At 35.0% G+C, this 13,762-nt stretch overlaps 2 protein-coding genes across 2 annotated transcripts; one reads left to right on the forward strand and one right to left on the reverse strand.

The window, feature by feature from the left end:
* The first annotated feature begins 568 nt into the window (after positions 1–568).
* On the forward strand, positions 569–2,412 carry LOC114367162 (protein JINGUBANG-like). Its single transcript, XM_028324271.1, has one exon. It carries the CDS (start codon positions 797–799, stop codon positions 2,048–2,050), a length of 1,254 nt encoding a protein of 417 aa, XP_028180072.1. The 5' UTR covers positions 569–796; the 3' UTR covers positions 2,051–2,412.
* Positions 2,413–4,934: 2,522 nt separating this feature from the next.
* On the reverse strand, positions 4,935–9,624 carry LOC114425013 (ubiquitin carboxyl-terminal hydrolase 24-like). The gene is made up of 7 exons (XM_028391732.1): positions 9,247–9,624; positions 8,278–8,928; positions 7,889–8,076; positions 7,358–7,605; positions 6,939–7,084; positions 6,122–6,298; positions 4,935–5,415 (listed from the first exon to the last, which is right to left on the reverse strand). The coding sequence occupies exons 2-7, from the start codon at positions 8,926–8,928 to the stop codon at positions 5,227–5,229; spliced, it is 1,599 nt and encodes a 532-aa protein (XP_028247533.1). The 5' UTR covers positions 9,247–9,624; the 3' UTR covers positions 4,935–5,226.
* Between the last annotated feature and the right edge of the window lie 4,138 nt (positions 9,625–13,762).

Raw genomic sequence — 13,762 nt, forward strand, 5'->3', positions numbered from 1 at the left:
TCATCGTGATGAATACAAGAATGGATATGGGACAGGTAGTGACATCCCCGTCCCCGATCCCGATCTCGACAAAAATCGAATAATCCCCTCAAATCCGTACCGATCAACTCAAGTATTCTCCATTAAAATCGAAATGAATTTGAACGGATATCCAAAAATACAAATTTCATTGTCATACCGCCTAGTATATCTAATCTACAAATAATATCTATAAATCTAAAAAACATTATGAAGATAAGGTAATATTTTCCTAAACTCTCAAATTAAACTCTATTCTCAAAATCAGATAAATATCAAAGATGTGAGTCCAACCCAACATGCGATATACATATATAAATGAAATTAATTATGCAAATGCTATTGCAATCAACAGTTATAAAGATCAAAACCAGCAAAATAGAAAACCCTGAAGTGAAGATATGTTGAATCTTAGTAGGTAAGCAGGGCGCTTTTGCCATTTTCGACGTGGCAGGTAATAATTGGTGGGAAAAAATGGCACAAAAAGTGCTAACAACTCATAAATGCAATGCAACATTACAAAAGGAAATGCATTGGTCATCAAGAAAGATACCACAAATGACAACACTCTTTCTCTCTCTATCTATAGTCAAGGTAGCCGTTGCACCTCTTAACACTATACAATCATATTAACTCTCACATAACATAGCATTTCCCTCGTCAACAAGGAACCACCTTCTCTCTCTCTCTCTCTCTCTCTCTCTCTCTCTATATATATATATATATATTTTCTTCTCCACCACAACGCTCCTTCCTTCCACCCGTTTTCTTACCTCCAATGAATTCCCTTGTTGCCCAAACCGAATTTTCCGCTCCAATGGATTTAAAACCCAAACTTTGGAACACACCACCTTCAACTTCTAGCAGCTGTAGTAGCAGTAGCTGTAGCAGCAGCAGCATCAGCAGCGAGAGCGATGAGAGCCCCTTCTGTTCCCAACGCATACCCATACCCATAGTTTCTGGCGGCTTCTTTCACTCTCACCGATCACTCTCGGTTCTCTCGGGACACGTGGGCTCCGTTTCATGCTTGGCCTTATGCGGTGAGTTCATCCTCAGTGCCTCGCAGGGTAAGGATATCATAGTGTGGCAGCAACCAGATTTGAGGGTATTTGCAAAGTTCGGACAAGGAGATGGATCAGTGAAGGCACTTGCAACGGTTGGGAACAAGGTCTTCACCGCGCACCAAGATAGCAGGATCAGAGTTTGGAAGGTGTCAAGAAGCTCAGAGAACGTGTTCAAGCTCGTTGACACTCTTCCCACAACCAAGGACTATTTGGGGAAGTTCATGAAGCAGAGCAACTATGTCCAAACCCGGAGGCACCACAAGCGTTTGTGGATTGAACACGCGGATAGCATTTCATGCTTGACGGTGTATAACGGTTTTATTTATTCTGGGTCGTGGGACAAGACTCTTAAGGTGTGGAGGCTCTCGGATTTGAAGTGTTTGGAGTCAATAAAGGCTCATGATGATGCTATCAATGGGTTGGTGGCGTGTAAAGGGGTTATGTATTCTGCTTCTGCGGATGGAAAGATTAAGGCTTGGGGGAGAAAAAAAGATGGAAAGGGGGAGGAGCATGGTTTGAAGGGGGTTTTGGAGGGTCATAAAGATGTTTCTTTTAATGCTGTTGTTGTTTCTGAGGATGGGAAATGGGTTTATGGAGGAGGGTCTGATGGGTTTGTGATGGGGTGGGAGGGGCTTGAGAGTTGCTGTTGGAAGCTGGTTTCTGAGACCAAGGCACATGAGATGGCTGTGTTGTGTATGTGTTTAATGGGGGAGATTTTGTGCAGTGGATCAGCGGATAAAACCATAGGGATTTGGAGGAGAGAGACTTTTGGTAAGCTTTGTAAAGTTGGGGTCATAAGTGGTCATGAAGGGCCTGTCAAGTGTTTGCAGGCTTCACCTAATAGGATTGGTGGTGGCTTTTTGTTGTACAGTGGAAGCCTTGACAGAAGTGTTAGAGTTTGGTGGGTTCCAAGGTATAATAATGATGCAGAAGAACAAGTAGAGGATAACAATTCTACAAGATGTTGAAGGCTGAGTGACTGATGAAGCACACGATCTATTTTAACAGTGTCTGCCGTGCTTCCTTCTTGATTATTCATTTTCTCCCTTGAATTTGTTTTAGGATGCTGAAATACTGGAATGAAGGGCAGAATTGAAGATTTTGTTTGTATCTTGAAATTGCTGTTTTGCTTTTCGGTTTGCAAATGGTGTTGATTTCATATTTTTTTTTTCTGAGCTGATTGTAGAATCTAAGGGTGAAATTAGGGGGCATAGCAGAGTGGTGTGTGGTTATACTTTTGTTTTTTAAATTTCATTTTTGGATTTGTATACAATTGTAACTATGCCTGTAAAGGACTCCATCTATGGAAACAAATCATGTTCTTTTGTCAGTTGCATGATGCATGCTGCATCCATTCGAAGCTTAATGGAAATATAACCTTTTTGTCTAGGAAAAGGACAGCAGAACATTGCACTTTGTTACCCTAGGTGCATTGAAGAGGCTAATGTCTCCAAATATCTTATGATCTCTTTAGGAACCAAAACAAATACAACCACCACCACCACCAAACAAACAAACAACTATTAAGAATAGAAAAAGGAAAGAGATTCTCGCGACAAACAATTCTGTTATTGTTTGAATCAAGGAATCTTGTCTTGCTATCTATGATATCTAAATCCGCATACTCATTCTGCTTGTTATTTTGTTAGCGGAGACAAATGTCACTACGCAAGTATTAGCAAGTCAGAGGCTTGGAGCCAATTAAGATCAAAGATAGTGTAGAAACTAAAACTAGTTAAAAAAGTGTAGGCTTTGGGATTAAACTAGTTAAAAAGTGTATGAGGGGAGACTAAAACGAGTAATATCTACATGTAAGAACTAAAACATAAAGATTGTGCAAGTAGATCAAATGAGTAATTAAATGTACATGCATTTTTGCTTTTTGGTTTGTAGATCATGACCAGTATTCAAAACAACCACATTTCTAGAACAAGTTTTCTTCCATAAATTTTATGGTGAAATTAGGGGCCTTGGTTTATTTTTTATTGTTTTCTTAGTGAAGAAATTTGGGGACATAGCAGATTGGAGTAGTTATACTTTTTTTTAAAAAAATATCATTTTTGTGTTTTGTATACAATTGTAATTGTTATCATAGGTGCGTTGAAGAGATTAATGTCTCCAAATATCATTATGAAAAGATCTTCAGCAGCCAAATCAAATAATACCACCAACCAATCAATCAACTATAAGAATAGAAGTAAAAAGATTCTCGCGAACAAACAATTCTGTTATTATATGAGTCGAGGAATTTTGTCTTGCGATCTAGGATATCTAAATCAGCGCACTCATTCTGCTTGTTATTTTCTTGAGACAAATGTCACTACACAAGAAGATAGTGTAGAAATGCCCTATACTTTATTCTTGCTATTTAGTTTGTAGATCATGACCAGTATTCAAAACAACTAAATGATCAAAGCGGAGATTTCTAAAACAAGTGATATTCTATCATGGAAACCAGCAACTGGGCATAAAGAAGAAGAAAAGGTGGACACAAGGATGAAATGAAAAATCACGTGATGCTTAAAATTCAATTTTCTGATTCTTTGAAATAAGCACACGTAATTTACTCAGCTGAGTTGTTTTTTTCAAAAGGTAACAATACTAGTATAGGCTCCTAGATATAAAATATTCCCACAATTTTTATTACAGCAGAAGTAATCCAAGTGTGATATTCTGAAGTCATTGACTTTTACTTCAGAGAGGTCCTTTGTGCCTAATTTTAGAGTGTCCTTTATGCTCTTCCACACCGTCCATTTGGTACAAAGAAACTGAAAGCAGCTGTTTATTTGGTTGGACCACGGAAAATCTTGAAAGCAGGTAAGTCATTGCTTTAAATTGTCTAAAAAGCCACCATTCACTAACCAGCAAGCCAGACAACCTAGTTTCTTTAGCTCTCCTGAAGCAATATTTTGTTCGCTGGGTTTGGATCACAAATGAAAAACAGAATATTCTATTCATGTAAAAGAGGGAACATCTAAATGAGGTTAACAACATAAATGAGTGGCTGTTTTGGATTTTCCTTTGTTATTCTTAAGATATTCAAAAGATGCTTTCCCTAGTATTTGTACCAACCTTTACTTTTTTGAGAGAGGAAGAGGAAGAATGCAAGTCTGAGAGCCATGTGGGAGAAATGAAGTAATCATTTTAAGCAGCTAGTAGAAAACTTGAAAGTAATGCAGGTGCAGCCAACCTGCGGACAAATTTGAAAGTTGTTCATTTAAAAATATTTCAACCAATTAGGTATTCGGAAAAGTAACAATTTTTAAATGTTGGTTTGGTTGGCTTGGATCTTTTTAACCCCACTTTTGGAATTAAAATAAGATTTGCCAATTCAATGGGTAAGAACATGTTTCAACTAAGGCTTCAAAGTGAAATAACCCGAAACATGGAAGCGATGAAATAATGGAAATATAGGAATCGTTTGGGAAACTCGCTCATATTTTCCTTCTTCACGGGGAAAAAGGCCATTTTCATTCTTCTCAAAATAAAAAATGGGGAAGAAGCGAGGATATATAATTGTAAAGGAGTGAAAATTTTTTACGCATCGTTCTTGTGAAAGAAAAACTTGAAATTTAAATAGTAACCACGAGAAACCATGCTTGTTTCCAAAACGAATTCTCAATTATAGCTCGCCCGCTTAACATTTTTGTCGATTTACACCGATTTGAACGTCTGAATTATTGTCTCATTTGATTTTTAACAGGGCCTCTGGAAATTCAAAGATCTCAAACAATCATTAAATTATTATAAAAACTGAAACATTTAACACCCAATCAACGAGAAACAGAACAAACTTAAGCTTAATTAATAACTTTAGATCCCAATCTCTTCCAAGTCAGCGGGACTATATAATATCCAGCATATTCTTATAAACCTTTACTCACTGTTACCATAAATACATACCCATGTCCTACACTAAGACTACAAAACTTTCAGTTTAAGACAATATCAAAAAGAATATTACAACAATTACTTTTTCACACACTGGATTGGATCGACCATTTATGGTACCCTCACCAGCTAATAAATAATCACCCACATTTTCTCTCCATGCATGACATTAATCGACCAGCAATCCTTTCTTATAGGGGAGTAGTGTTTTTTCTGTAGGGAGTAGATATTTGATAGAACAATATTTATATGTTCACATCTGTCTGTAGAAAAGCACATATGCCTGATCATGCAGCACCTTATTTGTTCCAATAGCAAAGACAGATTGGTCATCAAATCGTAGCCATCGACCATTGGGATATTGGACATCAGCTGTGTAGTGCCCCTTTGAAGGCTCCGTTCCATGGTGAGTAATTGTAGCAACAAGTTCATACTTTCGACCCTGCAGAAGCATAAAAATCAATCAGCCACTACACCCTCTTCGTTCTAGTTAAATAAAATTCTGGAGGGGACAGAGAAAGACTACATTATCAGTTATCAAGAGCCTCTTGTATTCTTAACTTTTTTAAGCTAAGTTGAAACATTTACTTATGATCAGCAATAGATTTCTCCTTTGCTTGTTTTGGTTGAAATTAGTGCATTAGAGAATACCACATTTACTTAAGTCTTGTTGTTTTTATGGTAAGACCAAAGAAATGTGCCAGAAAATTAGCTAATCATCCATAGTCTTGTATTTCTCATTAGACCCTTTCAGAATAGGGGGAGGGGGGGAAACTAAAAAAGCAGTCTCCATAAGCAATGATCAAAATGATGCATGACACTTTTTATACATTTTTTCAAAAAAGGAGATATTCCCTAAATTAATCTTAAAGGAATAAAAGAAACTTTGAAAGAAGTAATCTTTGAGGTAATATAAACAATTTTATAATGTTAAAACCTTGACAACTCAATCTCTGTCATGTGAACTCCCTCCCACCCACCCCCAACACATACACACACACACACACAAAAAAAAAAAAAAAACAGTGCATCATTGGGAATAAAGTAGTTGCTAGTAGCCAGAAAGAGAGGCCATCATTTATCAACATGATCACTAACTATTTACATCCACAACATAGGGGCAAGAATATAGAGACATATTACATCACCTCAGTAGATGGTGAAACAAGCAATTCACGACCCAATACCAACTCAAGAGGAAAGTGGACAGGCTTATGCAACTTGGTGCTTCCCTGGCTTCCATAACCAAAACGCATCAGGTGCAATATCATTATTTTCGGGAGTGTCACTATTCGAACAGATTTCCTTGCAGTCACAACACCGGCCTGAAAGAAATTTAAATCAGTATTTTAATAGTAGTAAAAAGCATATCCTCCATAGCAACCAAAGGAGATTATTATCCACTACAAAAGGCTGAGTTAAGATAGATGAGACCTAAGAACATTATATTAATGACTAAGATGACTTTCTATGCTGCCAAAATTACTGATGGTGTGTACTCAGGCATGAAGAGCATGGAAGGCAACAAAGTAGCTATAATTTTGCCATCAGTTTCTTGGCCTCCTCCATTTAGAAGATATAGAATTTTGAAATCAGTTGATGTTCCACTGTCTTGCATGGATTTGGGTATGACTGACATTATGGGTACATACATGGATATGGGTATGAATGACATTATGGGTACAACTTGTTTCATTTAATAACAATCTAACAACATAGCAGCTAAATTTGGTGTTAAGCATGAACTGATTTATATTTGAGTAATAAGTGAGTATTGGGTGTGTATCCATGTACCCAATAGGTAGCAATACTGAAAACATAATGGCAACTATTTAGGAGTAGTAGAGTACTAATGCATCATAGTCCACTTATAAAAAAAACATCCATGAACATTGTATATCAAAGTATGATGGTGTTAAAGATAATGCATTAAAGTATCCAAAAATAAATGTAAAGGTTATATACCTTTGCAGTGAGTGATGTTCGGTACCCTTCAAGAGTCTCTGGTGCAGAAAACAAGTGAAGTGCATCCTCAATTGTGTGAACAGCATCAGGATAGATGTCAAGATGGAGCAAGAGATATGGTTGAACAGTAGCAGAAGCTCTATTTCCTAAATGACAAAAAAGAAATCATGACAATGGCCATAATTTTTTTTATAAACTTTATTTACATGTTCATTTTTTCTTTGAAGAATATCAACAATGACGGATAAGGAGAATTTGGGCGAGCACAAAAGTAAAAAGAAAGTAAAAGTTCAGAATTACAACTATTCAGCACGAAGCAACAGACTGGCCAGATCAAATTCCACAAAATCTTAATGAACTTGACAGTTAAAACAAAAACAAACCCCTTCACTAATATATAAGAGAGTTATGTTTTGTACCTTTAGCTCTCACCAAACTTCTAAGTTGTCCTCCAAAAATACCACTTAAATCCGATGGGAGAAAGCTTTGAGTCCTTGTCACAGCAGATTTATTCTTTGGCCCCACTGTTTCCCATTCATCATCTTCCACCGAAGAAACCAGAGAAGATTTGCTGCCGTTAAGACTTGAAGAGTGTCCTTCAAGCTTCAGTAATTCATCATGCATTTGATCCATTACAAAGCTCAGAAATTCCTGAGCATCTTCCTGTCTGAAAGTGACATGTTGAAACTAAGTATATTACAAAGTTGCAAGTTTATGTTACCAATTAGATCATGACACTTGGGCATTCCACACTTTCAAATTACCAAATAACTTTCTTGACGAGTCTATAAAATCTCAGACACATTGGTACGACAGACAAAATTGTTTAAATGATAGGAATATTGTGAAATCACAGTTGAAGTGTAGGAATGGAGGATTGAGAAAGAAAGCAAATGAAGATTTTGACTATTCATGTAAAATAATATTATAAACAAGTCCCTATTACCAACCTTGGTCTTCCTGAAATGCTATTTGGCACATCCGGAGTAAAATTCTTTAGGACAACTTCAAACATAACAGGGCGAAATGGCCTTCCAGACTCAAACGTATCTGTATCTTGCTTCTTTACTTTAGTTGTGCTTGGCATATCAAATTGGGTTATGAACTCAGCAAATGCCGTCAATGTGGGATACCCAACCTAATATAATATAGAATAATAAACAAGAAATAATATCAGTTCAATAATTTTCTAGCATAAGGGAAATCTGAATGCATAATACAGCTTTTAGGTCTTTATTCCTTTAATGTTATTATCTCATCTATAAGTTAAGCTAAAACCTGTACATGGCAGTATTAGTTAATTGGTTAATAGTTGACATGCAGCAGCAGAAAAACTAACCTTAGGAAGGTTGCGAGTTCTTAATTGCTGTAAAAGATGAACGAAAGGTGAGCATGACAAGAGAGCCTGCATGGTTGCATTAAGAAAACATAGATTCCCAGAGTTGATAAGGCCTCGAGGCAGTATATCCTTAACATGCATAACAGCATGCCCATTAGGTGCCTTTTGGGGTTCTCGATCAGATAACTTCGGTGCAGAATCATCCCCATTACCAATTTTATGTAAATTCTTCAAGCTTTCAGCCTCAGAAGCATCTAGGCTCAACTTTGTAAACTTGTTTGAGGGACCATCTTCACCACTTAATGTAAAAGAATTTGCATTTTTTTCTTCAACTTCATTTACACTGATGGTACTGGTGGTGATGGACCTAGGGGAGATATTGGTAATGCTGCCATTCTCTTTAATTGTTCCTGACACTTCAGGTGAATTATCACTGACACTCTTCACTCCATTACATTTCTGAGAATCAGAGGGTGGAGAATTATCTGGTGATTTCGATGAATTTAGCAGGTTGTTTGACTCAACAGTAACAGAATTCAGAGAACCAAATTGCAGCTGATTCTTCTCCACAGGTTTTTCCTTTTTTCCAGAAGACTGCTTTGACAGCAATGATTGAGTTTCATCTTCAGTAAATGACCCAAATAGAAACATCTGTAAAGCAATGGCGCACAAATCCAAAACAAAATTAATAATTTCAACAAATAATAAACTATGTTAAAAAAACGAATTTTAAATATATAGCATAAAACAATTCAACAACCAAATGAAACAAAGTTAGACAATAAGTAGCAAACTCGCAAAAACTACACCGAAGCAGATTATTAGATTAATTATCCTACATTCTATCAGAAACATTATAAACCTCAATTCACACAAGCAACTGACAATGGAGATCGAAAAAAGCTCGAACTTAAGGAACACTAAGCAATCGCAGAAGCCAAAAAGAAAAAAAGGGCAAAAAAATAGCACCTTTGAATCACTCGTGTTGGTGAGGAGATGGAGGTTGGAAACCCAGGAGGCTAAAATTGAATATTAAATTCCCAGTATGGAAAAAAAGAAAAGGGTTGGGATGGAAATTAAAAAGTAGGGTTTTTGGAGACCCTGAAGGAGAGGCGGTGATTGAAGACATGAAAGGGGAAAAGGGTGAGCAGAGAGTGAAGAGAGAGAGCATTTAACAATGAAACCCTCCTCTCCGACTGAGCCTTGGTAGCACCAACACGGAGCATCGACAGAAAGGTTAACACAAAAGCCTCTCTCTGAATTTTGGTTTAGGGTTAGGTTATGGAATGAAATGAAGGAAAGGGTAAGTAAAAAACGCCCCTTTGTCCCTTCTTGCCTTAAAGAGCGGTGCTATATGCCATTTTAAAATAAATTTAATAGCAAATTGTATTTTTCAACTTATATAGCATGTTTAGCTTCTTCTTCTTTTTTTTTTTTTTTTCTTCTGAATATAGCATGTTTAGCTAGTGACAGGAACAGTTGAGTTTGCGGGGAATAAGATTAGTTCTATAATGCAGAATACACTCTTTGGGCCTGGAGCTTTAAGTGTATCAAATAAAAATATATAAAAACTTATAGCAACATCTTTTATCATCTATTTTAATTCTTTTTTTTAATTTTATCTTTTCTATTTTTATCTTCTAAATCAAACAAATCCTTTATCTCAAAAAGATTAAAACAATTTTCATTTCAGTTTGAATTGTTTTATTAAAAAAACCAATTTTATTTATTTATTTATTTATTATTATTATTCAAAAAATTCTATCTAATCCAATTTAATAAAATACAGTTTGGATTGAATTTGACTATTAAGTTTTTAGTGACGCACTTTTACATTTAAAAACATATTACAATCTTTTTTTATTGCTTAGCCAACTAAGTGTCAAATTCTATAACCATGGTACTTTGTAGATCTTATGTAAGACAAAGATAAATTTCTATTTTCATAGGGCATATATTTCAACTTATGAAAATATTGTATTTGATGTTAATAGCAATATAACTCTTCAAATGTAATCTATTAAAAATAATTTACATAACTCAATAATTATATTTATATATTTTTATTCAAATAGTTAGTAAAATAATCTTTATTTAGATATATTTTTATAGATAAATATAAATTATATGATTTTTTAAAGAATAAATAGATGATAGTTTTACAGATATATAAATTATATGATAGTTTTAGAAATAAAAAGATAAACATGAGTGGTATAATAAATTTATAAACAATAAATATGTGCATATGTATAATTTCAATTTGGATTGGATTGGTTTTCTTTCAAAATCAAATCTGAAATCCAATCCAATAAAATAGTCATAGTGATTTTTTTTTTAAAAAAAGTTAAATTTATTTAATTAAAAAATGAAAAGTAAAAGTTGAAAAAGAAATGTAGAGGAATGAAATAAGGATAAGGCGAAGTCTTAAACAAATGGTCCACTGGTGGTGCAGCACTAATTACCACTTATAGTATGTAACAGTCGTTACATTATAAAAAAAGATATTTGTGTTTTCTTTTTTGACAAAAAAATTATATTTGTTAAAATAGGTTGGTTTGTTCTCTGTGTTATTTGTTAGAATAGGACCAAACGGGGAGACACGACATAACGCTAACCAGCAAATAAGGAGAAGACTAATGCACAAGACGAGTTGGACAATGTCACACAATATTTCACATTTTAAAAGAATATGCAATGAGAAATAAAGCATGCACCTTGAAGAGGAATTAAATGGGCCGAATGGAATAGATTGGAAAAAATGTACAAAGTAAGATGATCACTAGTACGAAAATAAATTACAAATAACTAATTGTTAGTTGGAGAGATCAAACGGGTGAGTTATGAAATTATCGTTATTTTTTTATTAACAAATATTAATTACTAATTTATTAACACAAAAAATTGAATCCACAGTATTTTTCTTCTCTTTCCTTATTAACCACTCAATCAACAACATTCTATTTCTTTATCATCCTATAATCCACCTTCTTCTCCAGCGGTGGTGGGTTTGCAAACACCAACATCTATGTAGAAATTGACCAATTGTTGTAACAGCCCCAAATGATAAAAATATAACCATCACAAAAATAATTATTTCAAATAGATATATCAAATTATTGATAGCCCTATACTCCATCGACCTTCGAAATGCGAATTAATATTCACCAATAGTGAATTTTATAGGTACGTGACGATACACTACACTAATCACTTATAAATTGTGGTAATTCATCAAGAATGTTACTATGCAAACCTCCTTAACCGCAACATAGAGTCGCTACACTTTGGTCCATGTGGGTGACATGCACCTTTTTGCTTGAAGTTGGACGTTAATGCAATGACTTTGTTGCTTCTCTTTTACAATTCCTCCCCAAACGAAGAATGCATGATCTCAAATTACAAAATAAAAAATTCTCTCTTTTTCTCTTGGTTTCTCAGTGGGTATAGGCAATAGGGAACGGAATTTTCCATACAACCCTAGCTACCACCTACCCCTTCCCCCCACCACACACTAGCATAAAAAAAATTAAACAATTCGACAACACTACATCAAGAGTGACACCCAATTGGGAATAATTTTAATCAAAGCAAATTCAAAGAATAACAAGTTTTCCAACACTTAATTTCATTTCAATCAACCATTAAACAAATTTAAAGTTACCACAATGTAGCCATAATCTCCTCCCCACCTTAAATGGTGAATCCGAAATGTTCCTTCTCCTTCGCGCACTTCACTTTTGCTTCCACTTCAGTGATGCAAACACAGAGGCTTTTATGAAAAAAGATTTAAGAGGAAAAGGTTGGGCTCTTTGTTTAAAGCATGCAAGTGAGGAGTGAATTTTGTAAGTGTTTTGTCTTCATTTTGACTCACTAGGAAGTAGGAACACAACTCTTGGATCTCACCTACACTCCACTTTTGGGCTAACAGGTGTCCAACCCAGCAGTCATAAGGAAAAGTAATAAAAAAAAAGGCAAATGATATTTACACACCTTTTTAATAAATGTACCCTACCTTTTTTCTCAATAAACTGTCTAAACACCCTTCTTAATTTATCATTCTTCTTTAAACAAATATGGGTACAGATATAAGTGGGGATTGGAGATGAGAATGAGTGTCAAATTATACTCGTACTTATACATGTCATGATTATATATTTTTTTTAATTTTTGTCTCAACATATATACATAATATAATTAAAGATTTTATTATTATAATTTTTTAAAATATAAATCAATTAGGTTAATAGTTAAATAATTAAATAGAAAACTTAAAAATATACATTTAATTAAAAATATAATTAAATTTTTATTTTTTTTAACTTAATTTCATTGTTATTCATTATATTTTATATATTGTTTGAATTAAAATAAATTAAAATATTAATATATAATTTATTTAAAATATATAAGTCAAGTAAAATTATAAAAAAAAAAAGTGTTGTGAGCTACCTGCGAATACAGAGATGGATGTTAAAATTTTAAACTCATCTCATTTATATTCGTCCTCGAATCTGATAACTGCTAAATAATTGTATTTTGATAGTAGAAAATTAGTCAAATATTGGCCAGAAATTAATTATTTAGCAGTTATTTGTGATTAAAAGTTAGAAAATTAATTAAATTGAATTTTTGGGTGCAGATATAAAAATTGGAGGTGTAACAAGCAAAAAGGGCAAAAAAATTGAAGAAAAGAAGAAAATTTGAAGAAGGCCCAACCCAATATGCGCGCTCAGCGCGCGTCACGAGCTAAGCGGGCCAGGAAGTACACGCGCTAAGCGCGAGGTGTCGCGCTAAGCGCGCCTACGAAGGCCCAAAGCCCACTTCAACAGCTATAAATAGAGAGTCAGTTCAAGGGACAGAGGAGACCACCACAGAACCCCCTCTCCTAGGGGTTTCATTTACTCTCTTTCTTTCACCCCCTTCTCATTGTAAAGCCCTCATGACCATGAGTGGCTAACCCCCTAGCTAGGGCCTGGCAGGCCTAAAAAGCCAATGATGTATGGAGCATTTCAAGAGTTATCAATAAAAAGAGGAATTCCCTCCAGGTTCTTTATTTATTTACCGTTCTTTCTTTTTACATCTTGTATCTCTGAACTTGCTTTCTGTTAGGGTTTAGTCCACTCGGGAGAGGGTAAAGCCTAATTAGGGGTAAGGAATGAATACTTGAATCTGTTTTAAGGGTTAGGTCACTCGGGAGAGGGTAACGCTTAAGAGAACACTAAAAGGAGGAAATTATCGGGTTATCTTTTAGAGGGTTTTTCCTTCCAGTTTCTTTTATCTGCTTTTCTTTCTTGCTTATTCTGCATCTCGGACTTTGTTTTCTGTTAGTCTTTAGGCCACTCGGGAGAGGGTAAAGCCTAATTAGGGATAAGGAATGAATGCGTGAATCGGTTTTAAGGGTTAGGCCACTCGGGAGAGGGTAACGCTTAATAGAACACTAAAAGAAAGAAATTATTGGGTTAGCATGACTTAATGCCCCAAT

Source organism: Glycine soja, chromosome 9 (genome assembly GCF_004193775.1).
Source record: "Glycine soja cultivar W05 chromosome 9, ASM419377v2, whole genome shotgun sequence".
Classification (NCBI taxonomy): domain Eukaryota; kingdom Viridiplantae; phylum Streptophyta; class Magnoliopsida; order Fabales; family Fabaceae; genus Glycine; species Glycine soja.

What these genes read in the sequence shown, in the direction of transcription:
- LOC114367162 (XM_028324271.1), top strand. Translation starts at nt 797, where the DNA reads ATGAATTCCCTTGTTGCCCAAACCGAATTTTCCGCTCCAATGGATTTA.
- LOC114425013 (XM_028391732.1), bottom strand. Translation starts at nt 8,928, where the DNA reads ATGTTTCTATTTGGGTCATTTACTGAAGATGAAACTCAATCATTGCTG. An exon ending in AGCATTTCAGGAAGACCAAG is followed by an intron (nt 7,606 to 7,888) that starts GTTGGTAATAGG and finishes TGTCACTTTCAG; the next exon opens with ACAGGAAGATGCTCAGGAAT. An exon ending in GAACATCACTCACTGCAAAG is followed by an intron (nt 6,299 to 6,938) that starts GTATATAACCTT and finishes AATTTCTTTCAG; the next exon opens with GCCGGTGTTGTGACTGCAAG.